General features: G+C 46.7%; 1 protein-coding gene across 1 annotated transcript in view; it reads left to right on the top strand.

The window, feature by feature from the left end:
• The window catches only part of Ufd4 (ubiquitin fusion-degradation 4-like), a 163437-nt gene that overhangs the window by 96768 nt on the left and 38966 nt on the right, over positions 1-27703 (top strand). Inside the window, exons 14-26 of the mRNA XM_037418885.2 lie at positions 492-632; positions 2085-2225; positions 2775-2881; positions 6232-6343; positions 6704-6838; positions 7066-7208; positions 7890-8033; positions 8431-8511; positions 8804-9066; positions 9694-9867; positions 12473-12786; positions 15158-15411; positions 19888-20264. Coding sequence (XP_037274782.2) covers positions 492-632; positions 2085-2225; positions 2775-2881; positions 6232-6343; positions 6704-6838; positions 7066-7208; positions 7890-8033; positions 8431-8511; positions 8804-9066; positions 9694-9867; positions 12473-12786; positions 15158-15411; positions 19888-20264 — 2386 coding nt within the window. The remainder of the gene's footprint in view (positions 1-491; positions 633-2084; positions 2226-2774; positions 2882-6231; positions 6344-6703; positions 6839-7065; positions 7209-7889; positions 8034-8430; positions 8512-8803; positions 9067-9693; positions 9868-12472; positions 12787-15157; positions 15412-19887; positions 20265-27703) is intronic.

Below are 27703 nucleotides of genomic sequence, written 5' to 3'. Positions count from 1 at the left end.
GTTGCAGTTAATTAGCTAATTAACCCTTAATAGGAAAAGTGGCAGTTCAATATATCTTTTAAACTATTTGTCACACCAAAAAAAAAAAAAGTCCGATTTTTAAAATAAGTAGTAAAATCTACATAAGCTCTCTAAACTGGACTGAGGTACACGAAACAATAAGAGTTTTTGGGAAGTGTAGCCATCCACCCTTAAGAATGAATGAGTAGTTTTCAAGCGCACTTGCTCTTTGGAGGAACCTCACACTTTGCATATTCCTGTGCTGTTATCCCATAATGATGCACGACCAACGAACCAGCCCCATTTTAAATGTTTCTCGACTGTTTTGGGCCATCATACGCTCATTTTTAATGCAATCCGTCGTGTGTGTACTGCTGATGAACAAGCTCATCTGTAATCTGGCACTTCTGTTTACATGGTTGCAAACATCCGATACATGTCTGGTTTGTTTAGGTGAGGCTAACGAAGCCTCTGCGTGTATGTATATGCAGGTGCGGGTGCAAGCGAGGGACATCTACAACGCCCACTTTCGGAGTGCCCAGGCGCAGCCCCGGGTGGTGGTGACGAGGTTGTGCAAGATCGTGGACCAGATCGACCGTGCCTATCAGAAACAGCTCTCCAGCTGGCAGGAGGTGAGGCCACAGATGGTTGCTGGTCATTAATCTGTTCTATGTTTAAGAAAATAACCGCCCGAGCAATTTTTACGGAGGAGTAACCAGCGAAGCTGAAAACTATGGCCTCTGTGTTTATCATGGTTTGATGGGTAACGATTCGTGCTTCGGCGGGTATCGTCCCGAGCTATGTATGCTGACAAAACCCAGAGAAATACTACCGTATTTACATGATTGTAAGACGACCCTTTTTTTCAAATTTGACAATCCAATGTTGGAGGGTCGTCTTAGAATCGAAATCGAACCATGTACCTTAGAATCGAAATCGAACCATGTATTGTCATCTCGAATAGTTTCCCGCTCAACCCAAAGCGCATAGTTTTCCGCGTGCTTATACAAAAGCTTTTCTTTTTTTAGCATCTACTGCGCGCATTACGAGTGCCTTTATGACGAGCGCACGGCTCTTGAGGGAGCACCGGTAATCGATGGAAGAGCTGCCGTAGGGGGGTATTGGTAGTTGACGGAAGAGCTCCTCTTTGTGATACAATTTTCTAAGCGGGCGCGTAGCCGCGTGCTCCTGTCGCTTGTGTCCACGACCGGCTCTCTCGAGTCATTTCTGTCTGACATGAGTGCCGTAGGCTCGAAGAACACTCGGCGCTCGTTTACGGCAGCGTTTAAGCGGGCTGCTATTCTTCATGCGGAGGAAACCAACAACTGTGCAGCAGGACGGAAGTTCGGAATCGGTGAATGTGTGGTGCGGAAGTGGCGGCTTCAGCGCGAGGAAATTTTCTCGTGCGACTCCAAGCGCCGTGGCTTTTGCGGGCCGAAGTCTGGCCGCTTTTCGGAACTAGAGGCGAAGCTTGCGGCCTACGTGACTGACCTACGCGATCGATCGTTGTTGGTCACCTGCGAAATGGTCACGCAGCAAGCCCGTGTCTACGCTGTTCAGGCAGGGATACCAAGGGCTTCCCCCCCCCCCCCCTCCCCCGAGAGGCGATTTTGGGGGGATCGTCTTACATTCGAGTCGTCTTACAATTGTGTAAATACGGTACTTGTGCAGGCGGGGAGACACCTGGATGGGGCGTATTCTAACACAGATTCTTCATTTTAGTTTCTGCTCACTTACGAACCCACAGATCACAAAATATTTTCACCTCATAGCCATAAAGAACATCGTTGCAAAGATGTCCGAGTTTACGTGTAGATATTTTTCATATCTAATTCAACTTTTTCTGTTATAAGGTTGCTTTGCTAGGCATGGAGGGCATGGATTCAATTCCTGCCAAAGGGGGCATTTTCGTGAGGATAAAATCTAAGTGCACAGTGTAATTAAATTTTTGTGCACTTCAAAGAAGATCGTGTCTTTATAAATGAAATTTGAGACCACTGCGGTGGCGTGGAAAGAACTGGCAACTATATCCTGGTTCTGACACGTAAAGTCTTATAATTTCACTATGTTGATTCTCTTTGCAGCCGCACTCGGACTGGGGACGTCAGCTGCGGCTGGCCCTCCAGGAACTAGTGCAGCTCCTGCAGGACGACCGGGCTGTGTCGGCCTACGAGTTGCACAGTAGCGGGCTGGTCCAGGCACTGCTTCGCCTGCTTGGAAAGAGCGTGAGTCTCGCATTCTTGGTTCACTTGTTCGAATTAGCCGTAACCAGGTGAGTGGTAACGAAGTGGAATAAAAAAAAATGCCGACCAAGGTACAATGCACTGTGTTGGCTCCCTACACTCTGGATGATAACAAGTGACAACAAGCTGCACTGGCTGGACTTGGGATGAGTGCAGACATGGTGGATTTAGGATTGCATGGCAGATCGCAGGTTGTACGTGAGAAAGTATGGTACATCCTGGGATAAGCATGAATCACTCAATGTACGGTGCATGAAACAAATTCCCACGGGTTCTGCCGTCCGGACAATGTCAGAACAATTGTTCGGTGCTGTACTCGTGGAAGAGAACGCCAGTTGGCGAGCACGACGTCAAAGTGCGTCGCCGTTTTGGTGGTACGCTTGCGACGTTTCGCCACTGCGCTGGCCGCTTTGAGAGTTGGCGCTTTTGAGATTTCCTGCTCGGTGCCTTAGTACAGTGGCCAACATTGTGTCCCCTTTGTCGCTTTTTGATTGATCTGAACTGATTTGATTGATTCTGCCAATCTTTCAGGGCTTGGAAGGAAGCAATGGCCACCTGGCTTGGCGAGCCAACCGCCTCCTCAAGGACAGAGTGCACATCTTCAAGAACTGCTTCCACGACAAACCGTACGGCAACGAGTGAGTCCTGCTGTTGTGAATTCATCGTAGGGTTGTTTTGTAGGTGCACTCGTAGAATGTGGCTAAGGCTGTGAAACCAGCTGAGCCAAGTGTACTGCAGTGTTGTTTATCAGTAGACATAGTGTAGTACTAGAGGAGGTGTTGGTTTGGACAAGAGTGTACAACAATTTCATTTTTGTTATAGCACACATTCTACCTTTCACGAGGAAATGTTCATGTGATAGGACAGCTACACTTCTGTTCTCTCTGCACCGAAACGATTGTTGGTTCATTAATTACAAGACTACCGGTGTTACCATCGTCTCGCGGCTGAACCTTGCACCACATACCATGACGATGTGGACTCGGGAGGCAACCAGCATTTTTTTTTTCTCTTTGTGGCAATTGACTTACACGGAATCCACAGGTTAGTCATCGGGGCATGCCCATAATGGCTGCTCGGAGTTACGCTTGTGGAAAATAAGGCTGTCGGCTGTGTTGTCACGAGGCAGCACCGTTTTGGTGACGCCACGAGGTCAACTGCCGGCATGCCGGTCGCTTCAGAGAGTTGGTGCTTGGGTCTCTTACCCGGTGCCTTAGTGTGGTGACGAACAAGTTTCCCACGGGCCGAGCTGTCAAAATATTTAGTCTAGAGCCCTCCACTCTGGCCTCAGTATGGAAAGTTTCGGCATTGTACAAATGTCTTGTGTGGTTTCACTTGTTCTCGCCAAGCAGTGCAAGCTATTAGTGTGCTTTTAGTGATGTGGCTTAAAATGCGGGCGTTTGGTCAGGACCACGGGTTGGCAAACTCATGAGTAGACTCACTGAGGCTCTGGTCGAGCTGCGAGTCTTGAGTCCGGTTGAGTAATATTTAGGGGAGCTTGTTTCGAAGGCATTTCGCTTGAGGAAACTTTTCGCGAGTCCGAGTGAGTCTAGTTAAGGTAAATATTAGTGAGCCTGAGTTTGAGTGAGCCCTAAGCGTGAAATACAGTCGACGACCCATATTTCGGATGCCTAATTTTTCAGACATGCTCGATAATTGGGACATTTACTTGGCACCAGGACATACCCTATAAATTCAATGTATTTTGCAGCTTGAAATTTCGGACACCTAAGGACGGGCTGTTTGATATTTCGGACTTTCCAAGCTTCAATCGAGCCAACCGCCATCATCTTTTGCGCCGCCGCGATCTTGCTTGTTTACTTTTTCATCCAGTAGCCTCGAACCGGTGCTGGATGAGCGCGCGGCGTTCGCCAGCCTCCGCTAGGGTGGCTACCTCGAACTGCTGGATCAAGGCTATTTTCGCATCAGCGTCGCTGCCGAACAATATTTGTTTCTTTTCTGTTGTGACCGTTGGATGGACAGGACCGAATCGACTGACTGTTCGCCTGTGCCATGTGTGTTGCCTAGCTACAAGCGCTGATTCAGAATGGATAAGGGATCGCCGATGTCGTCGGCCTCGAGAGCTTCGATGAAGCACAGAAAGTATGTCACCATGTCGATGGTGAAAAAAGCTGCCATCATCGAGCTCGTTGACAGTGGCCGATCGCGGGCAGACGTAGCGAAAGAGTTCCATATTTCTAAACAGACTATTTTGGACTACATCAAAAATAAGCAGATTTTGAAGGCGGCGGAAAAGTCTACTGGATGTTGTCAGAAGAATGTCAGCCAAGGCGTCTACCCTAAGCTCGAGAAGGCCCTTCTCGTTTGGCCGAAGTCGACAGTGGCCTGCAAGGTTCCCCTCTCCGGGAGCCTCCTCAAACAGAAAGCTGAGACGATGGCGCTTCAAAGGAACATTGAAGGATTTAAGTTCAGTGACGGCTGGCTAAGAAACTTCAAGAAGCGCTTTGATCTCAGTTTTAAAAAACTGTGCGGCGAAAGTGCAGCTGTTGACCTCAGCGTCGTTGCGAATTACCGCTCTGAAAATCTGCAGTCCCTTTTACAAGAGTATTCCCCAGATGATACTTTCAACTGTGACGAGACAGGGCTCTTTTTCAAGCTGATGCCAGAAAAGACACTTGCCTTTGCTGGCGACCCTTGCCATGGTGGCAAACACAGTAAGGAGCGAGTTACTGTACTGATCGGTAATAACATGTCGGGCTCAGAAAAACTGCCGATGCTCGTCATCCGCAAGTCGCAAGCTCCGAGGTGCTTGCAAGGCATAAAGTCCATGCCTGTTTTGTACGAGGCGAACAAAAAGGCCTGGGTAACTCAGCAGCTTTTCGAAAGCTATGTGAGAAGACTGGACCACAAATTTGATTTAGAAGGCCGCAAAATTTTGTTGTTTGTCGACAATTGCGCTGCACACAGGCACATTACCAATTTGAAGGCTGTGCACGTCGAGTTCTTGCCACGGAACACAAGTGTCCTACCACCGATGGACCAGGGTGTCATACTCACTCTCAAAGGGAACTATCGATCACGCTTGCTTTCGCGTGCGGTGGTGTGCCTCGACAGCGGAAAAGCGTACTCGGTCAATTTGCTTGGAGCACTTAGCATGCTCGCTGATGCGTGGAAGTTGATGGCATCGACAACGCTGCGCAACTGTTTCCGCCACACGGTATTTGTGTTGAATGGCGAGTCGGCCGCCTTGGACGAGGACAGCGTCGTCGACCACGTGTTGGGAAGCGAGCAGCTTATCGACGACCTTCGCACTGCGGCCGTTGATATTCCATCAGATGTCTCGTTTTCCGAGTTTGCGTGTGTGGACAACGATTTGGAACTGTGCGCTGGCCTCACGGATGAGGAAATCATTCGGCAAGTGCTTGCGGAGTCCGAGAGTGACGATGACGACTTAACCTGCAACAGCACAGCCGACGCAAGCTGAGCTGATGCAAGCAATTACAACTCTTTCGTCAGCGTACAGCGACACGGCAACTCTAGCCGAAATGCGGGCGGACGTGCTCGCACGAAAGCGAAGCATGGTCCAGAAGAGGATCGATCACTTTTTCCGCCCTCCATCTCAATAGTAACCAATAAAATGAGCATTTTTGGGGCACATTTGCTTTTTCGGACTGCCCGATTTTTCGGACATTTTCGCAGTCCCTTGAGGGTCCGAAAAATCGGTCGTCGACTGTATGTTTTGTGAGTGAGTCTTGAGTAAGCTTCACCTTTAATTGCTGATCTATGGTCTTATCTACTTATCTTCAGCATTAGTATCAATATTATATCGGCTTCAGTTTCATGTCAAGTTCTTTCATAGATACCTCAACAATGCGCTACCTCATATTTGTTTGTCTGAAGCTTGAGTTAGGGAAGAGGGGCATGACTTCACAACGTCACTGCCAAATCGGAATTCAAATAGAAAAGGTTCAGAATGAGCATTTCTTGTCTTTGACATGCTCCCCCTTTTGTTTTATTGCTACTGCAGGAATCGTTCGCCATTTGTGACCCTTCTGCGTAAACTAGTCATGGTGCTGGAGTCTATAGAGAAACTGCCAGTCTACCTGTACGACACACCTGGCTCTGGCTACGGTCTCCAGGTAACAAGGGCATTTTGTGTACGCTTGTTTTCCACTCTAACATGTCTGGACATTACTCAAATTGACTTTTGCTTCGAATGGGCGGCTACAACCATTTAATGTGCATGATAAAAGCTAGAAAAGTTTGGATAGTATTGGTGACATTTTTTAATTGTCTCTACACTAAATTGATTCAATTCGTTGCAAAAGTGTAGAGATACATCACATGCAGGTGTCTGCATCGCATAGACATTTCGTTTTCATTAGCAATTTTCAAGTGTCCTTGCTTTTTGTTTTGTTTTACTGGCTAGTTTAAAGTTTACATTCATTTCAGATATAATCACAAATTAGGTGTAAGAAGTTGTTTGCTATGAACTTCAGGTGCTGACGCGGCGACTTCGGTTCCGCCTGGAGCGTGCGCCGGCTGAGACGACGCTGATCGACCGAACAGGTCGGGGATTGAAAATGGAGCCGCTGACGACGGTCGGTCAGCTCGAGAAGTATTTGGTTAAAATGGTGAGTCTGGGGCAGAAACGTGGGCCAGTTTGTCTGGTGTGAATCGGACCCATTTGTTGAATGCTTAGGCCTCATTATGCTTTACACTGTCCCATTAGTGCTGAATAAGTGTAACGGTAAAAAATAGTATTTCGAGTCGAGAGCCCCAGGTCTTATGAATGCGGTGAAAAGACGCAGGGTTCTACTGTGCCGTCACCACTACTGACGCTTGATTCATCTTTTGTCAGGTCGCAAAACAGTGGTACGACTACGATCGCTCGACGTTCAACTTTGTCAAGCGCCTCAAAGAACCCGGGGCCCGCTTTGTGTTCAACCATGTTCGAGACTTCGATGAGAACGGTCTCATCTACTGGATTGGAACCAATGGGAAGTGAGTATGGCCTTCACCATTGACGGGCTGGTGACCCTCGCTTACGATCAGTGAATCGGTTCTGCTTCGGCTGTAAGCTGTGCTGCACCCTTTGGGAAATAGGCGTGAGGGATCTTTACAGACAGGCTCAGTGAGTGCCACTTAGGCATTGCTGCTAGTTTGTGAGGCAAGCATCGCACACAGGTTGAAAAAGTCTTTCAATAAAAGTGGCTTCCGTTCTTACACGATTATTAAGACCTTTGGCATTTTGAACCTGGACGTTGTCGCTAAACTGCAAAAAGCTTTCGCAGGATTGTACGCTGACATATAGAAAAGACTTGAAAAAGGCTCGTAGATGCCATCTTTCTGAGTGGAAGACATTTTGGATGTTTCAATCGACCTTTGGGGCTATGAAGTGACAAAGAGGTTGTGCTCATGTCTTCATGTACTGTGTGTTAAAATTTGCTGGCCATTGCAGAGACGTGGTTGCACAAGCTTATGATATGTTGCAATAGCATTGTTCTCATTACTGCTATGTGCTAAGAAAGCACTTGTCTTTGCACTGTTGGTCGGAGGCACGAATGGAGATCTGTAACACGTGCAGGAAAGTACTCTGAGCTCCGAAGTTTTTGTAACTGTCGCTTGTAATCAGCAAAAGTAACACTCAAACTGGTGTTGTTGTATTTTTTTCTTTCTGCCCAGGACGTCATCCGAGTGGGTGAACCCGGCCCAAGTAGGCCTTGTGGTGGTGTCCTCTTCGGAAGGACGTAACCTGCCGTATGGCCACTTGGAGGACATTCTAAGCAGGGACCCGTCTGCCCTCAACTGCCACACCAATGACGACAAGTAAGTGTGTTTTTGAGGTGGCAGTGCAGTGTTGTCTCATTGTTAGGACAGCAGAGTGTCCTACAGTCCAGTTCATAGTATCAGCCATGCAGCAAATTTGGGTCGATGTGGCATAGCCAAAACTGTCGCAGGTTTCAGTAAAAGCTGGTGTTCAGTATTGTTAGTCACAAGATTGGCTGTGACATGCCCTTGAGTGATAATGCATTCTTCAGACAGTGCTGCTCACCCATCCTTTCTTCTTATGCTCTGCATCTCATTAGAAAAGTTTTATTTGTGAACATGGAGATGCACGTTGATCATGGGACATGCGTGTTACATGAGTGATTCATCTTGCGTACGATTGTTTTTGATCATACGCTGAAGATTGTTTTGCTGTGCTTCTCTTTTCTCTCCATAGGCGCGCCTGGTTCTCTATCGACCTGGGTGTCTGGATCATACCCAACTGTTACACATTGAGGCATGCCAGGGGCTATGGCAGGCAAGTGCACTTTTCACTGAAAGCTTTAGGAATCGGCACTCAACTAAAGTTTGATCGCTCAATGCCCATAGTCTGTGGTGTCTGCCAGGGTTAAAAAAAAATAGAAAGTGAGGAGTTTCAATGACAGTCGAAGCACAATAAGAAGATTGTCTCCCTTTTTAATAGTTTCTGCACGGCACTTGTCTATTTTGGTTTATGTGTTTGAGAAAACTGAGTCACTGGATGTACAATGCCTTGTCCGTTAGGCTGCATTGATGGGTCCGACCCTGACTGGGCTCAAATGGTTTTGCAGGTCGGCACTTCGCAACTGGCTGTTCCAGGTCTCCAAGGATGGCTCCACGTGGACAACTCTGTGGAGCCACACGGATGACTGCTCCCTGAATGAGCCGGGTTCGACTGCCTCGTGGGCCCTGCCTGGCACGGCCGAGGAGACCCAGGGATGGCGCCATGTGCGCATCCAGCAGACGGGCAAGAACGCCTCTGGCCAGACCCACTACTTGTCCCTGTCAGGATTCGAGATCTACGGCACAGTAACTGGCATCTGCGACGACCTCGGTCAGTGGCTGTGACATGTTTTTGAATTTTTTCGGGTTGATATTTAGACCAGCACAATCTTGGAGAGGGCTAATGACTGCATAACGAGCAGTGAAATGAAAAAAATTGTAGGCATAACTTCAAGAGCCAACGAGAGGGCAACACTAAAAATAGAGCAAATGAGAGTGACTAGCGTTCGTAGGATTGTCATGGCATATGAAATGGATTTAGGCAAATTGCAATTCATAAAGCGCCTAATTGGGAATCGGTTATTTATGACACGAACAACAGATGACCGTTTCCTGATACTGACACCCAAACCCAAAGAAATAACCAACTGAGTTGATACTCGTTAAGGCCGTTACATGTTACCAGCAGTAGGCCATCGCTACTACAAATCACCTCGTTACCATGCGTGAGCACATCTATCCATGAAGTTGGAAGTAGGTCGCACCCTCTGGGCACTGCAGTGAAAATGGAAAGCTGGTGTCACGGGAGGGATTGGTCGTCTGTTACATTAGGCCAAATGAACCTTAACATGCAATTATTCACCATAGGATCCATCGTGCCTATAACCTATGTTCCCAAACCCTGGTAAGTAAGGACACATAGTGACTTAGATTTCCTGGTCACTCACTGTGGCTGCAGGCAAAGCAGCTAAGGAGGCCGAGGCGAATGTGCGTCGTCAGCGCCGCCAAATCAAGCAAATGCTAAAGGTGATGGTGAGCGGGGCCCGAGTGGTGCGGGGTCCCGACTGGAAGTGGCGTGACCAGGATGGCAACCCTGCTGGCGAGGGCACTGTCACCGGAGAGCTCCACAATGGTGTGTTGCCGGCAATTGTCATGGCTTTGAACTTGGCGATCTGCGGCGCGCTTTAGTGGCAGAGGGTTTCCTTGTCAATTTCATTATAACAAGACAACAGGACTGAGCTGTCATAGAAAACTTATTTGCTAGAGTGTATCCTAGTGACATTTGCAGCACTCCCCACAATTTGCAAATGAATGGCGACTTTGGTATCCGGGTATGCCATATTTGCTCGCATACTAGCTGCTCTTATAAGCACTGGATGATGTTGGCTTGTGCGGACGACACAAGAGCTGATGTCAGCTAGTGTTGGCTAGTGCCAGACAAGTGTAACTACAGTAGACTCTCAGTAAACGTAAATTTGTTAAATGGAACTTCTACTGGTAACTGTTGCCACATAGTGGGGAGATAACGGTAAATCTTGTTTTACGTTGACTGTCTGCACTCGTAAGCAGTGTCCTTATCTCAACTAACTGGTACTGTCCCGCACATACTTTGGCAACCCGCTGAATGTTTTATGTCGATGGTAACAGTGATCACACATTATTCAGTGCCAGCTACTGCTATGAGATTTGTCTAATGAAAGATGAAGTTCTCTTTACATCCCCCCATAACAAGTAAAAATTGGCTGCATAAATGTGTGCTCCACGGCAAGTGTCATCAAGACTTATGCTGGCCAGGCGGCCATTTATGTTTTGCCTTGTCTCGAACAGTGCCTTCTCTATGGTGAATCAACTGGCTGGCATTGATAAAATGGAGGAGGTGCTGCATGAGATATGGTCGCCATCTGGCATTGCCATCGGGAAACATGAGCTTGTGCAGAACCCAGGGCCACTGCCAGGTGGCAGCATATGGTCCGCAGAGTGCTTTTTCAGTGCATTTTCTGTGCAGCGTAAGAAATGCCCGCTTTTTCTGTGCATAGTTTCGCGTTTTCAGCGCAACGTAAGAAACATTAGGGTCTTTAGAATTGCACATCTATGTATTTTCTAGTAAAGGAACTCTACCCATTGCTTACGTATTGATGTTGCACCTAAGATACGCGTAATATTTTCATTTTGATTGACAAGGTTCTCTAGTATAAACGCAGCCACCAGTTAAAGATGGTTGGGTGTTCTGGAAGTACTTAAACTTTGTCCGGGTGGCTGAATCGTGTGACACAGGCATAAAAACAATAGACCAAAATTGAGAGCAGAAACAACTTGTATGAAACATGGTGCCCATGAGTAAGTCATCCAAGCTTTCCATCATGGGTGTTTGGAGTTACGCTCATGGGAGATCATGCTGTCGGTTTTACTGTCCTGCGACGCTGCTGTTTTAGCAGCGGCTCAGTGATGGTTCCCGACAAGCTGGCCATTTAAGAGAGTTGGTGCTCGGCGTTTTCTTGCTGGGTGCCCTAGTGAAGTGGCCCACAGGCTCCTCGGCCAGTACAAGTTTGCTTTACCGAAATGGTTTTCAAAGCTGGCAGTAATGTCCCGTACAGTCGAATCTCTTTGCAAGACACACTGATGTAAGAGACGAGTCAGTATAGGAAACACCAGTGTGCCTACAGTGAAATGTGGGTTGATAAGGAAATGCACACGTGGTACCCTGCTCATAAGAGACATCTCATACAAAATTCAAGAATTGCTCCCTTGGGGATGTCTTTCTATAGGGGTTTATTAAGTGTATTGGCATTTCTGTCAATTCTCTCATATTTAAATTTTTATAAGAGCACTTCAGTTTTTTGATAATCATGCTACAGCTGTGATTCTCAACAAACCTTACAAAGATGTTTAGCTGCTGATCCCTGCGGCTAAAGTTTTGGCCACGGTGGTCGAATAATGGCGGGGGCAAAATGCGAGGTTATCCAGATTCTTTCACTGAGGGGTGTCTTGTAGTAACGTAATTGTTTTGGCATGTAAAACACAAATTTTGTCGAATTCGATGACTACAGCAGTGTGAGATGATCGCTGTTGTCTTGCACATGTAATAGCAAGATTTTTGTCGCCAGAAATGTCTTGGGCAGCGGTTTTGCCGTTGGTACTGCGTCAGATTTAGTATGATTGCGAAGAAAAAAAAAAAATTGCAAAAACTGAAGTGGACACTGGTGATGAGTGACAAAATCATGCAGTGGAGCTAGCCCGATTTGCCACCCCTACTAAGTTGTACAGTCGGGCCCCTTTATAAGCGGCAACGATGTAAAAGACAAGTGGGCTTAAAAGATGCCAGTCTGCCTACATAAACGTAGGGGTTGATCAGAATGTGAGAACCTGGTACCCTACTTATAAGTGGCACCCCATGTAAGAGACTATAACTGCTTCCTGGTGCATGTTTTCATTTTTCTTTATTTTTACAGATACTGTCAGTCTTTACCCAGGGAGAGCATAGGAGTGGAATACGAAAACACAACATAATATTCTAGAATCAATATAAAATTAACATCTCTCTTTATAACAGGGTTAAACTGTATTTATAGCTCTTCAGTCCCCTCTTTTCGCGCTTGTCGCTGTCCCTTTCTGCATTTACCCCGTGTCATTATGCCACAAATGTCTTGCTGTTTGTTTGTGCATCAGCTTGACGCCATGTAAAAGAAAGGAAATGGGTCGGAGTCTGTGAGCATGTCGTCTTGTTCTCAATACTGAAGGATGGATCGATGTAACCTGGGACCACGGTGGCTCCAACTCGTACCGCATGGGCGCCGAGGGCAAGTACGACCTGCGGCTAGCACCAGGCTACGACCCGGACGCGGCTGCTGCCTCACGTGCGTCCTCGGCTTCGGGCAGACCAGCCAAGACGGTCACCACGGACAGCGTGGCTGCCAGGGGGAGCCTGCCTGCCGCGAGCTGCTGCCTGACAAGCCGCAAGAGCTCGTCGGCATCCAGTCTAGTCCCAGATTCCTCCGCGGCTCCGATGGAACAGCAGACGGCAGTGTCAGCTGAGAACCTGACCACAGTCAAGGTGAGTATTCCTTTGCAAGCTGGCCATTAGGCAGTGTCAGATTGGTGGCAGTCTCATGATTCCGGCTTCCATACTGGTATCCGGTTGCTGCTTGCACTAGGCAAATAGGTAGCCTCCATGATTTTGTGGCTCTGGCCTCGAAAACCTGTCACCTTTATTGAGAGCTTGGACCCCATGATCTCTGCCCCAGTGACAGTTTCCTCTGAATGACACACATTTAAAAGCTATGTTTTTATCGTTTGTGTATGTTCAAAGCAATCGTAAATGTACAAAGACGATGTGACCTTGCTGGTCTGTTAGGCACCACCCAAGCATTATGTTAGTGACTTTTGTGTGCCTATTTGTTGCTTGAAATAATGTTGTCAGGTAGTGTTGCAATAGAAATGTTAGGTTTATCCTCCTTGACTCATGATATTTGAGATTTTCAAGTGTTATTGAAATTGAAAATATATGGGGTTGCATTGCAAAGCCTTGCATGAAGATGAAATTGTGAGGTTGTCACAGGCACAGATTCACTACAGTGAAACCTCATTGAACCGTAGTTGGCCGCAGCTCGGAAAAAGTACGTACTAAACGGTAGTACTGCTTAACCGAAATAGCGTCAGGTCACTCGCTCACCTGTCAAAAAAAAAAAGAAACCTTCAGGGAGTGCGATGAAAGAACAAAAAACGTGCAGTAATTTATTAACTCCACATGACAGTCTGTAGTCTTCATTTGACGACGCGGCGGCCTAGCAGCAACGACAGCGGCCTCAAACTCACTTATGCTGTGAGCCAGCTTTTCCGCCAGCCCCTCTTCTCCGCTTTCCAATCACGAGGAGTGGAGTTTTGTTCGTTCCAGTCATGTTTATGCAAAACGCCACTGATATTCTGTCTTTTGCATGCTTGCTGCCGGTGCACGTCCCGCCTTTGGACGCGAGCGTTTTGTCTGGTAGCAGCTTAAATAATAGCGCCGATTCATCCACATTAAAGATGTCATCAGGTGGCGTAGTCTTCCAAGATGTTCTTCAGCTGACCATTTTGCCACTGCTCCGCGCCATCCACGTCAGTAGCAGCGCCTTCTCCCGAAACAGTCCTCGTGGTAATTCCGCGCCTCGCGTTAAATCTGGCCAGCCAGCCATTGCTGCACATGAAGTTGTCATGGTTGAGCTGCGAGGCAAAAACCAGGGCCTTTTCTATGAGCAGGGGTCCGCTGATAGGCAGATTTTTTGACCGTGCAGCTTTTAGCCACTTCACCAGCGCCTCCTCTACATCCGAAAACACTGAACCGCGTAGCCGGCACCTTTTTGCAGTTGCAGCAGCACTGCCGAGCAACTTCTCTCTGGAATTCCCAATTCCACACACCGTGGTTAACGGCAGGTCCTTTCCGCGTGCCAGCACCGATTTTTTTCGTGCCACTTTCAATAGCAGGAATTATGTGTAATTTCTTCTCTATTTTCAGCATTCGATGCTTTTGTCCCAGCTTCGGCATGACGCAAGTACGAAGCAGCACAAGCACACTTACACAACACGTGAAAAACGACGCGAGAACTGTACAGCACGGATCAACCAGAGAACACCTATGCACGGCGCCAAAGGAACAAAAGCAAAGCAAGCGCACACCGTGTTTGCGTGTTTGTGCAAAGCGCCATCGCGTGGACATCAGAAGCCTAGCCGGCCGAGTGCTTCTTGTTGCAAAAAAAATCCAAGAGATGGCGCTCACCAACACAGCCGCCATCATCATCAACACAAACAAGCAAGGCGTGTTTTGTTCTCTGGGGCTTGCTGTTCTGTTGGGACGCCCAGTGGCGGACGACATGCCGCGGCGAGTGCACAACGAAAATTGGAAAAACTACTTATTAACCGACACATACAAAATGCATTATGTTCAATGGCCGCCGAGTCGGGGATTTGACTTCACTACTTTTAAAACGAAACCACTGTTTACGTGGGTACGGTTTAACGAGGTTTCACTGTATAACTAACATGGTAACCATGCAGTGTGAAAAATTGGTTGTCAAATATGTGGCATCCAGGTCTGTGCAGATTCATATTACAACACCGGTCCTGTGCACAACCGGGCTGTCAACTAGCAAGCAGCAAAGGGTAGTGCAATTATTTGAACTTAAAGATTACAGGTTGTAAACGTGAAAGAAGAAATGGGAATGTGTTTAGTTTACAAGATTTCTTGCATTGAAAATTTGAAATAGGCTTTTCAGATACCTCTGTGCATTTCAAGATCTTGAAATCCGCTTGAGCTTTTGGTAGCAGCAGCGCGTGTCGTATTTTTGTTGAGCATTTTGCTTTGTTGTGTGCTTCAACGTACATCAAGACTTTCCAGGCCAACCGCGTATGTTGACTTTCCGATCGATTCGGCCCCATTTTCATTGCAGGCAGCCGCTGAGGCCATGGCCGAGAACATGCTCATCCGCGCCCGCGCCGAAGCTGCGCTGGCCACGACGGGCTCAGAGCAAGACCTTCCCGATCTGCCGGTCGTACCGGCCACTTCAAGTCAAGCCAGGGTGCTGCAGGCGCCACTCAACAGCCTGTCACCTACGATGGAAGACCCCGAGACTGAGGACTCGACGGCTCAGCCGCCCGCTTCAACGGCTGGCGTAACTTCAACAGCGACATCAACGGGCCACAGGTTTGTGCACCCCTTCTAGTTGTGCCATGCGAGAACCCCAAGTCGTTGAAATTTATTCAGACTTCCCTTATAATGGCTTGCCTTATACCATTGTTCTGGAAACAGAAATAGAAAAAGCTTGTCTTTTGGTTCACAGTATACACTGCACACAGCAGGAAAACTAAGACTAAAGGTGTTTCAATGCACCTGACGAAGGCTCAGCTTCCCCCCACCAGTAGTTCAAGCCCTTCAGTAGTTGAAGCGCATGCATTTTTAGCATAAAATGCACACGTTTTGGTATGTAAAACCCTGCCAACTGCTATCATTAAGAGTTCACTGCTATGCCATCCCTGATAAATTGGGTTGTATATGTGGCAGAAAAAAAAAATCTTAACTTAGTTTTAGAGTGCAAGTCTTTATTCCGGACATGCATACATGAGTACGTAGATGAGGAGTTGAAAACAGCCACTAAATAGTGGCTTGACGATGCATCCTACACTCGGCCCCGCCGCGGTGGTCTAGTAGCTAAGGTACTCGGCTGCTGACCCGCAGGTCGCGGGTTCAAATCCCGGCTGCGGCGGCTGCATTTCCGATGGAGGCGGAAATGTCGTAGGCCCGTGTGCTCAGATTTGGGTGCACGTTAAAGAACCCCAGGTGGTCAAAATTTCCGGAGCCCTCCACTACGGCGTCTCTCATAATCATAAGGTGATTTTGGGACGTTAAACCCCACAAATCAATCAATCAATCAATCAAGCATCCTACACTTGCGCGTGTCTGTGATGTAGTACAATCGGACCTCAGTACAGTCGAATCTCATTAATTCGTACACGCCTAATTCGAACTTTTGGTCAATTCGAACTCAAGATGAGATCCCGTCAAAGCTATGTGTATTTCAATGGACGAGAACGCCCGGTAATTCAAACGCGCAAGCACTTCGGACGACTAATTCGAATATACTGCGCTCGGAAAATGCTCTCAGCACCCTGCCCGATTCCGCGGTGGCACCTCCGACGCTTCAATGCTGCGCGAAAAAGGAAAATAAAAGGAAAAAAAGGCTGTGGTAGAATTTTCGCTCTCTTAAGGGGGGACGCGGGTCTTAGAAAAGTAAAAAATGGCCAAAAAATCGATTTTGAGAAAAATGCATTTTTCGAATCTTTGAACCTATAAGCACCTCTCCTCAATTTATTAACGCTAAATTCAATAAAAAAATAGGTTAAAATCTATTTTCAAACCATCACGGGAGTCGCAAAACAACCCGCAAAACAGAAAATTTGTTCGAACTTCCCACGCGCGCCGCCAGCGAAGCAGCCGGCGGATCGGCGCCATCTTGGGCTTGTTTTGAAGCTGGTTCCTTTGTGCGCGTTTTGAGGGCTCTCAAAATGGCGTAGCTCCAACACAACGACTGCCCTCCCCCGTTTTGCGAAGCCGTCTGCCAAACCGCTGATTGGCTAGAGCGCGCGCGCGCCGGCGAGCCCCCCCCCCCGTCTCGTGCTTACCATTGGCTGGCGAGGCGGGGAGGCCACGGTTGCTCGCTTTTTTTTTTTGGTTGGTTTTGCTCCGTCGGCGCCTGCTCTCGTGCGTGTTATCTCGTCTGCTACCCGCTCGTGTACCGACGTCGCCGACGTATACGTCTTTCTGCATTTCGCCGGCATGGCTTGGGAAGCTCGCCTGAAGAACAACACTCGTCAAGCTTTCGGCAGGAAACGAAAGCGAGCGTGGAATGCGCGTCAGAAGGGAGCGGCCTGCGCGTCGCCGAGAACGCCGGAGATGGCCGAGGCAGCGCATTGATGAAGGATGTCTGGGACAAAAATGTGTGTTTTACTTGAAATAGTGTTTTATGTATAAAAGGGCGATGTTTTTATATATAACATGTGTCTTCCTTTGGTTTTCAGTGCACTAGAACAGCCACAAAGTTGTAGACTGGGTTTCTTATACTGATTCAACGGCCAGTACACAGTTTTTAAATGAGCTGTGGCAAATATTTTGGGAAGGTGCATTGACACATTTGGTACAGCCATACTCACATAATGTAGAGCTATACAACGGTGCCATTTTTATTGCTCTAGCTTCACTTTAGCAAAAGTTAGTTATTAGAAACTTTAAATGTCTCAGTTCGAAGTTTTTAGAGGTTTTTCTTATATGTTACTGTTGATTGAGAATGACAAACTCGGTATCATTTTATTTGTAGTAACATTACCTATGGGGTGATGCTATTTTGATTACTCTAGAAGCATACTGTACAATTATGGATAGTAATGAGCGAAAATTGAACAGAATATTCATTGTAAGTGCTGGTCTGTTTTCTTATCTATATAATGCCTAAAAATTAATAAAAATAGCATCACCCCATACAGAAAGCCCTCAGCATTGGGGCTATGCATTTATTTTTTGGATCTGGCTTGATTAAGTTGCCAAAAAGCCCCCAATGAAGTGCATAATTAATTAAATTACAGATGTTAATATCTTTTTATCCACTGAAGCTATTTCAGAAACAATTACATATTTGAAATCAGCATGAAAAACTGTTCAAGATGGTGAGGTTTGGTCGAGATTGAGCCAAAAACAGAAAAAAAATTTTAAAGACCCATGTCCCCCCTTAAATGCGGATCTGCGATGCACTTTTGCCACGTTTTTCCCTTTTCTTCCCCTGCCACGTAAAGACCCTTCTCCTTCCAACGCTGTGCGCAAAGAGAGAGAAAAAAAAAGACCTGCGTGGAGTGTTAGTTTATTTCAAACGCCGATCTCCTTCTCTCCGCATGGAGACGCCCCTCCTTTCTCATCACGTGCTGGCCGTGCTGCGGATGCGCAGCGCAGAGCGGGAGGCTCTGCTACGCAGCAGTCGTTCTTATCGCCGTCTTTAGAAAGTGTCCGCGCTGGACATTTTCGCACGCAACTTCTCTTGCCAGGAGGGTGCTGAAGCCGAAGTAGAAATGCTTTGCTAGCTGTGTGCGAAATTGACTCGCTGCAAGGCAAACGTGTGCATTGTGCATCACCAATCACTTCAATTAATGATAGATGTCCTATGATTTGTGAATATATGTAAGTCTTCTGAAACATCCCCCTCGTGTGTTAGCTCAATGCACATGCGCCACTGCATGGGGAGTCCTCTGATTACTTAGCTTTCATATATTCGAACTTCTTTTAATTTGAACAAATTTTCGGGCCCCTTCGAGTTCGAATTATCGAGATGCGACTGTATAACGAATACGGAAATGAAATATCGGCTACACTCAAGCCTCATTATAACAAAGTTGCATCTTACATGAAAATAAGTGTGTTAAATCTGAAAATTCGTTATAATGTTCTGTTCCCAACATTAAATATACTGTAAAACAACTTTTCAAATACATTGTTATAACTGGTATTTCGTTATATCGAGGTTTGAGTGTGTAACAAAGTTTTGGATATAACAAACTTATTTTTTTGCAAGATGTAACATTGTTATAATGAGGTTCAAGTGTCAACACAGACTTATGATGTGTGAAAAATTAAAGACAATAAAAACATGAAGTTTTTTGACATGTACAGTAAGACATCATTAATTTGAACTGTTTTTTCAAAATCTTGCTTAATCAGAAGTATTTCCGCTGTCCTGTATCTTGCAATGTATCAGTGGATAATCTGAAGCAGGGGTCAGCACCAGTTTGATTCATTCAAAAGCTTTAGGTGCAGTGTGCCAATTCCCCATCGAGATTTCGCCACAAAACCGCCGGAACGACAGCCCTTAAGCGCCATTAGGTACTGTGCTGTAGCAATACTAATGAGTGGAAGCTGAAGTACGCCAATCTTTATACTTCCAGCTCAAAAAATAAATTCTAAAAAAACAAAGGTCGACTCGTCAACTGAAATGTTTTGGCGATGTTCTATTGCTTTCACTCCCTTTAATGGTGAACGCGCCTGATAGTGCCAGCAGCACGAGTGAAAAAACCCCAGCACTTTATTGAGAGGCAGTGAAAGCAGGACAGTTCAATCATGGACTTTTTTTCAAAAAGTGGAAGTTGACCCCAATAAAGCTCTTGTTCATCCACATGGTAGGCCTTAACTTGCTTTTGGTTCATATGAATTCGGGGTGATACGAATATTTTGCATGCTCTCTTCGAATTCGTACCGTCAAGATTCTACTTTACTGTGTTGCAGTGAAGATGTCTCGTTTTTCGCAGGCGTGAAACCAGCCCTGATTACTTCGAATAATTTCAAGTTTTTTGTATTCCACTTTTTGTGTCTTTCAATAATTCAAAAACCCACTTAATTCGAAGATTTATGGCGGCGCCAGTCACTTCGAATTAACGAGGTATTGATTCAAATGGGGCATGGTACATTGTGAGCTTTGCTTTTACTGGCAATAAGTGCTGACATTCTCAAAATGCCAGCTATATGGGCAAGCTTACTTCGAAGATGTACTCTGAGCTTCCCACAACATCAACTCATTGAGGTAGAATTTTTATGGTGTCGGTACGGTAATTTACTTGGCATTTCGTCGTCGGTCTCCTTTACCAGCGTGAAGACAAGTGGCCGTCACCGCGATGTTTCTCTGTTGCACCTCGGCCGCGCGGCTCCTTCTTCCGGAGGCGGTGCTGGCTCAGAGGCCAGCCGCACGGGCTCCTCAAACAGCATGAGCGTGTCTGTGCCAAACCTGTCGCTCACGTTGGGCCACACAAACGAGTCCGTGGCCGGGCTGCTCGAGACGTTTGCGGCCGTGAGGCGCGCCGGCAGCAGCAATGCGGGAGGCGGTGGATCCTCGGCGGCCAACGCAGCTGGAGCGCTCCTTCCACCGGCGGTGAGCGCGGCCGTGGCCGGTGGAGGGTCGCTTTTCTCACGGGGCTCCAACAACGTCAGCTCCCTAGTCCGCTTGGCCCTCTCTTCCAACTTCCCAGGTACGTGGTTGCATTGTTACAAAGGGCATGTGTGCTTGTGTTTGCGTTCAAATAGGCTTTACCTGAGCTGGCTGAGCTGCTTGCGAATAATACAGCGGTTCCAATTGTTTCCTATTTATTAACAAGTTCTTTGCAGCAGTTTATCGGAGTGCAAAATTACATTCTTCCAAAATTAACATAGTTAAGAAGAAAGTAAGAAGAAAACCTTTGGAAAACCTATTGGAAAGTTTTTTAGTTGAAACTTGGGATTGAATCCAAGGCCAACGTTTACGTGGAGCGAGCACAATCTTTTTCTTTTTCTCTTGAAGCATTTCTTGTTGCTTGAATGAAAATCGAAACATTATAAAGAAAAACAGTGCAAACTTGAAAATATTTTGCTAGATCGGCAGCATGACAAACAAGCATACTGAACAACATGTGGTGCAGTTGTCTCTAACGAGCATGCACCTAGTGCATCTGATGCCTAGTCTCGCCACATGAGAATCAAGCTTTATTGTTTTTCGCTGGGCAGCTGTTGCTCCCCTAAATGCTGTAGCGAAACGTCCCACAGGTCTAGTCATCCAGTCAACCTCAGATTTGGTCTCTGGAGTTACGCCCATGAAAAATAAAGCCGTTGGCTGTGTTATCCCAAGGCGTAGTCGTTTTGGCTACACTTCTGTGATGACCGTCGACGCAGCGGTCACTTCCTGAGTTGGCGCTGAACGCTAATTGTGTGACGTGCCCTAGTAGAACGATCGACGAGTTCATTTGTACCTCAGCTGCAAAATGAGCGGGCATGGCGAGCGCATCATTGTTTTGGGTGCTCACGTGTCCAGCTGTGCGTAACCCTTTCAGTTCGAATTTTTTTGCCAAATGCAGACCCACCAGGGTTCATGTCACTTTTCTTCTAAATGTGGAGCATTTCTTAGTGTACTGCGGGCGATTTTAGCGGGTCTCTCTGTATATCTGTCTAGCCACCTACATCTGGGTGCACTTGTGATCACACCTTTAACATGGGGTAAACTGAAATTAGTATGTGAGGGTAAGATGGTTTGACGAATATGACTCGCTGGTCGCGGCATGAATAATGTGACTGTCCCGTCAGCAGAGGGGCACCTCCTTGAAATGGTCATTTTCCACCCTTTGTGCCATGGCAAAAAAATTCTAGGTAGGGGGAATAGTACACGAAAATAGCACACTACGCCAGAGTACGTGGTTGCACGGGATTAGTGTGCCGTTCCCTGGTTACGTCACTGGTCTACGTCGAGGCAAGGAAATGCCACGTCAATTAAAAGCCCCCTCAAGATCGGCCAGCTTCGCCGTTTACACACCTAATGCAAACTTCTTTTTGTTGCCGACAAATTATTCAGGCAAATATACTTCATAAAATAGTAGTAATTTTTTAGGTTGTCCATAAAGTGACTAGAAGCTCTGTGTGTTGTTACATATAGGTGATTCTTGGTAGGTAACAGCAAGATAAATTAAAAAAAAAACTATACAACTAATAAAAAATTATGCATTGTGATTAATGTCTGTTTAGTTAACAGATGTACAAAAACAAGTGCACGAAGTAGAAACGCGGAGGGAGAAAAGTCAGTCTTGACCCAGGCAGCATAGTGTCACAGTGCACACTTTTGAAATGTCGTTCGCTCATAATCAACGTCAATTCCTCTTACGACAGACTGACATTTACCGAATAAGATTTTGATTGACCAGTCGAGCGGCAACTCAATTGCAACAAGGAAACTGGTCCGCACTTCCATAAAACAAGCAGACTGCATGGGTGAGCCCACTGAAGTAAACTGTAGTTGAGTGCATCCGGAAAAACGAACAAGTCCGAAACCTATACATTCGACACTCATTATAACATATCCACGTACAACAGACTTTTGGATACAACACACAATTATTTACGAGTTTGGTCTATTAAAAGGAGCGAAGTTCGCTTTTAACCGCGACTCAATGGTTTTCAGCACAGGTGACAAATGGCTGTGTGGATTGCTATAGTAATAGTGCAGCAGGTTTTTGTTTTATTTATATAATATTATTATTTTTGTTGTTGATGAACGTCTTACGGCCAGCTTTAACAGCTTCACTGTTAAGGGGGGACATGGGTCTATGGGATATCTCATCTATTTTTTATCCGAATATGATGAGAGTTGGCATGCTTACTTAGTTTGTTTTCCTGGTTTTAAAAATGTTATTTTTTCTGTAGCTTATTAGGTCATTAAATAATCAAGGTAACAATCTCTATTTTTCTTACCACAATATAAAAATAACCACTAGTCAAACGTTTACAAATGACATATGGTTAACAGTAGAAAGCATACGACACACAACATAACAAGCAATTTTTTGATTGGGTCATTATTTATTACATTACAGTACAGTCGAATCCCGGCACAACGAAGTCCGCTTCAACGAAATTTCCGCCACAACGAAGGTTTTTCCATTCCCCGTCGATGTCCCATAGGGTATAATGCTTCGAAATTCCCTCCAATACGGACTACTTCACGGCAGCATTTCCTTTCAACGAAGTTTTTTGCGGGACAGGCACAAGCAAAATTATTCAAATTACAGCTTATTGAAATTCTCAAAAGTGTTTTAATGCCTTGACGAACCATGGACCTTAATAACATTTAAAAAAAAACACACACACACAAGATGTTGCTCAGAGCGTGCATACTGGGCGCGACGGTGACTCGCTGCGCAATGTAAACAACACGAAGCCGCCATACATACCGGGATAGTGATGGCGATGCAATCAATGCAACGCGCTCTCATGTAGATTCAGAAGAAACGTCGGAAACGTTTTGAATCGTGTCTGTGTACAAACAACACGCATTAATTTGATTTTTATAGTATTTTTAATCATTTTTATAACGTTTGTGAGAATGGTTTCAATGTCAGAAATTTTCAATTTATGTGTACGTACGTACAAAATTGGAGATGCGAGGCGAATCCTGGTAGAGTGCGACGATGCGTTCGGACGACGGCTTCCGCTTCCGGCGGCTTGACTAGGGCTAGCTTCTTCACAACGAGCGATCGCACGCTTTGGTCATTGTTTGTTTCCCGAAGGTGCAGTAACGCGATCCACGATGGCGCAGCCGGCGAAAAAGCGCAAGTTTTTGTCGCTCGAACACAAGGCTCGCATCATCGCACAGGCTGAAGCTGGAACGAAGAAGGCACTCATCGCTGAAGAGTTCGGGATTGGGGCGAGCTCTCTGTCAATTATATTGAAGAGCAAGGACGCGATCGGCAAAGCTCTAGCTTCAGGGACGTCCGCTAAGCATAAGAAGGTGACCCAGCCAGTGCACGAAGCCTTAGACAAGGCTGTTTACACCTGGTTCGTGGAGACGCGGGCCAAGAAAATTGCCCTTAGCGGCGATATTGTACGGCAGAAGGCGCTGGATTTTGCCTGCATGCTCGGCATTGATGATTTCAAGGCCAGCGTAGGTTGGCTAAACAGATTTAAATCCCGCCACAGCATCATCGGCATAGTGTTGTGTGGTGAAGCCGCTTCGGCGGATAAAGACTGCGCCGCCGCGTGGATGTCGGCCAGCCTTGGAAGCATCCTTAAGGACTATGCATCATCGGACATATACAATGCCGATGAGACCGGTCTATTTTACGAAATGTTACCGAACAAGACCATGGATTTTAAGGGGCTGCGCTGTCAAGGAGGTAAACACAGCAAGATAAGGATCACCGTGCTAGTGTGGGCCAATATGGACGGATCAGATAAGTGACTTTTGGTCATTGGCAAAAGCGCAAAACCGCGCTGCTTCAAAGGAAATCGGCGCCTTCCAGTGAAAAACGTGGCCAACAGCCGGGCGTGGATGACCCGTGCAATTTTTGGAGAGTGGGTCGAGGAATTCGACCGGGACATGGGCAGGCAAGGCCGCAAGGTTTGTCTGCTTTTAGACAATTGTTCCGCACATTCTATTGAAAACACGGAGCTCGAGAACGTGCAGCTCAAGTTTTTGCCACCAAACTGCACGTCCATCATTCAACCCCTCGACCAAGGGGTCATCCAAAGCGTCAAGTGCGCGTATCGCAAGCGCCTTATCCAAAGGCTGATTTTGAACACTCGGTTGGGTCGCGAAACGAAAATCGACTTGTTCATGGCGCTCCAAATGATCGCTGCTTCGTGGTGCGAGACGGAGAGCGCCGTAGTCGCGAACTGCTTTAGCCATGCCGGATTCGCAGTACAGTGCGCTGAGACTTCCGATTCTGCGATTGAAGCTTACGATGGAGACGCAGACCGCGGTGAGGACAGGTTGCTGGACCAGGACGAAGAAATCGCAGTCGCTTGGGCAGACCTGCAGGAAAGTGATGTGCCCGCCGACGTACATATCAGCGAGTTCTTGCAAGTCGACTCTTGCTTGGTGGTGCGCGAGGAAATTACGGACGCAGACATCATAAAGAGCGTCCAGGAAGATGGTGTTTCGTCGGACGATGATGACACAATCACGCAACGTGATCCCGCACTACCACCGACTTCACAGGTGCTGGACGCATTCGATATCATCAGGCGTTGTATCGGGTCACAGGACGACGATGAAGCAATGGCTCTACTGGCAGCGTGCGAAAGTCGTGTTGTGCCATCGCTTGGCATTAAAGCTTGTTCTTTTGCTTCAGCAAGTCCCATGTCACGTATGTATTTCATCATATCGCGACAACGAATTTCCGCGATAACGAAATTTTGCGCCCGCCCCGTCAATTTCGTTGTAGCGGGATTCAACTGTATGCTAAACTTCATAGCTCTGAATGTGGCCATGTTTTGGTCACATAAAAGACTAATTTTAAAAACTTGCATCAAAATAAATTAAAATCTGTTTTCTATGTTGTGTGCTCCGAACATATAGCTTCATGTTGCAAAAAGAATTATTCTGCTATCTGTGATACTTCTCGATATGTTGTTGGAATTGTCATGCAGGGTGTACAAAATTGCCATTTTGAGAAAATCAAGAAAACAAGGAGTTCTAGCATTTTTAACTGTAAAAATGTATGTTCTTAAAATTACATAGTCATTAACATATACAGTCAAGCCCACTTATAACGAACCTGAGCGTGACGCGGCATCCGTTCGCTGTATCCCGAAGTTCGTAGTAAATGAAGCGCAGCTTTTAAAAAACTTGCGAGTTAAAACACACTTTTTTTGCACCGAAAAATCTGCGATGCATGTGTTTCGAAAAGCAGAAGCGATAAGGGCCGTCTCGAGTTCATTTAAAACGGCTGGTTTCTCGTTCGCTGAGCCCCGTGGCATAAGCTGCATGAGGAACTGAATCAAAAGTTTTGTCGTTCTCGCAATCAGATTCCTTCTAATCGCTCTCGCGACGTACTTCATTCACAATGCCCTAACCGTGCACGGTTCCGCAGTGTCGGCATCATCATCGGCCATAATTAAACTATTGCAGCAGATGTCCCACCCGCTCTCCCAGGTCAGAGTCGACGAAGCGCTGCCACAAATCGCCGCCGCAGTTCGGAAGCTTCAGGCTCGGCATCGGGCCCGACGTCGACAAAGCCGGCCTCGCGAAAACAGTTTCGCGCACATGTAGTCATCACTGCCGCCCACGAAATATTCACCATCTCCACAGATGAATACCGGGACGCCCGAAGCGGCAAGTTGGCTGCCAGGTGGTCAACAGCTATGAGCAAGCGCTCCGCAATGCGGCACCTAACGCGCGGATTACGCCCAAGCCAAGCGGTCACACTTTCGACGTTTTGTTGAGCGGCTGGAAAAAGCGTGCTAGTCGTCCCGTCGGTCATCGTGACCACACACTCACACCAAGAGCGAGCAAGACGCGTGCAGGCGACACACATGCCAGAACGCGTGAAACAGCTCTGGGCCCGTTTCCAGTCAGAAAATGAAACTAATTCGAGCCAGCGTGGCGGGCGTCACGGAGCCGTGGAGACTGGCGAAGGGGCTGTGACCAAGAGAGGAGGGCAGACTGGCGAGGGAAGGGCAAGGAGTTGCGATAAAGAGAGGGGAGGATGCAGCTGGAGGGCGACCGGCTGGAGGGCTGGAGGGGAATCAAAACACATGGGAAGGAGGCAGGTTGGGTAGCTTGCTTGAAAGGTCCGCGAAATTCGCACGTAGAAAAACTCTGAAAGGGTGCATGGCCACCTGAATCGGTGCACGCAGCACTGTTCGAAGAATCGGCGGCCGTGGTCAAAAAATAGTTTTGTTGCGCCAGCGGGTTCGCGTGGCCTCACGAACTTCGATATTTCGCGATTCGTTCTGCCAAATCAGCAGCCGTTTTTCGCGCTTTCGCACGCGCGCAGAAGGCTTGCTGAGTTGAGTGCAAAGGGAGCGAGAACAAGTCCTAAACACGGAACGAATCGCAAATTATCAGTCGGTGGGGTAGCGTACGCGTGTGCACCAAACGCAGACTATATCAAATACAGTCGGTGGCCGACGATGTTGCTTAATTGTCTGGTCACTCCAGGCCGGCGACGTCAACGACAGTACCAGCGATCAAAAACGGGGTAGATGGCCGACCGGTCTTCGAAAGATCAGTGGCGGTGTGAAAACACTGGCCTCGTCTGGCAACGCGGGGTGCTCAGAGTAGCGGGGGGGACAAAGTACGTAGGGGTGCGTAACTGGAGTGATTAGCTGGTATTCATCATATAATTACAATTCTATCAAGGTTGAGAGAAAAAGAAAAGCTTTAGCCTGTAGTTCAAGTGCTGTGGAAAAGGATGGTACCAAGTTTGTTCAGATATTTTCAGAGAAACTTGCTCAAAACTTCAGCTAGGCAGAGTCACTTCACAAAAATAACAATGGCAAGAAAATTAGGTTTTCAGTTATAAAAACATTTGTAATTTCATGTATTAAAAGTACACTGAAGTCAAATAACAATTTCTGTCAGAGTGAAAGCTCAATGTATGACAACATATAAAACAACTATATTATCAACAACAGGGCCCTACTTACCGAGAAATTAAGGTACCGTAATTTATTTATTTATTTATTTATTTATTTATTTATTGGTACCCTCAGGGCTTACAAGAAGCATTGTAGAGGGGAGGGGCTGAAGTAAATGAAAACACTATAAGGAATACACAGAAAAAGTGGCACTAAGAGATAGAGCACAAAAGGAAACAAACTAGATAAGTTTATACATGAACTAACAAAAGAAAATAGGACGAAAAAATACACTTTGACGTCGCAATCACAGTGAATGTCAGTGCATGTTGCACAAAAAATAATCGACTGATGCCTTTTCAATACACATGTTCAAAAAAAAAAAAAAAAAATTACTCGAATCTAACGCGCACCTTTTTTCCGGTTAAGCGAGTTCATAAATCGCACGCGCGTTAGAACTGAGTACGAACAAAAAAATTACGGTCAATTTATTGCCATCGGCAAATCCAAAATGGCCGCCCCCTACGTGCGTGGGCATAGCGCGTCGGCCATTTCTGCCTATGTGTTTTTCATGTGCGGCACTTCGTGC

Source organism: Rhipicephalus microplus, chromosome 6 (genome assembly GCF_043290135.1).
Source record: "Rhipicephalus microplus isolate Deutch F79 chromosome 6, USDA_Rmic, whole genome shotgun sequence".
NCBI classification, from domain to species: Eukaryota; Metazoa; Arthropoda; class Arachnida; order Ixodida; family Ixodidae; genus Rhipicephalus; species Rhipicephalus microplus.
This window is presented reverse-complemented; position numbering and strand designations above follow the sequence as displayed.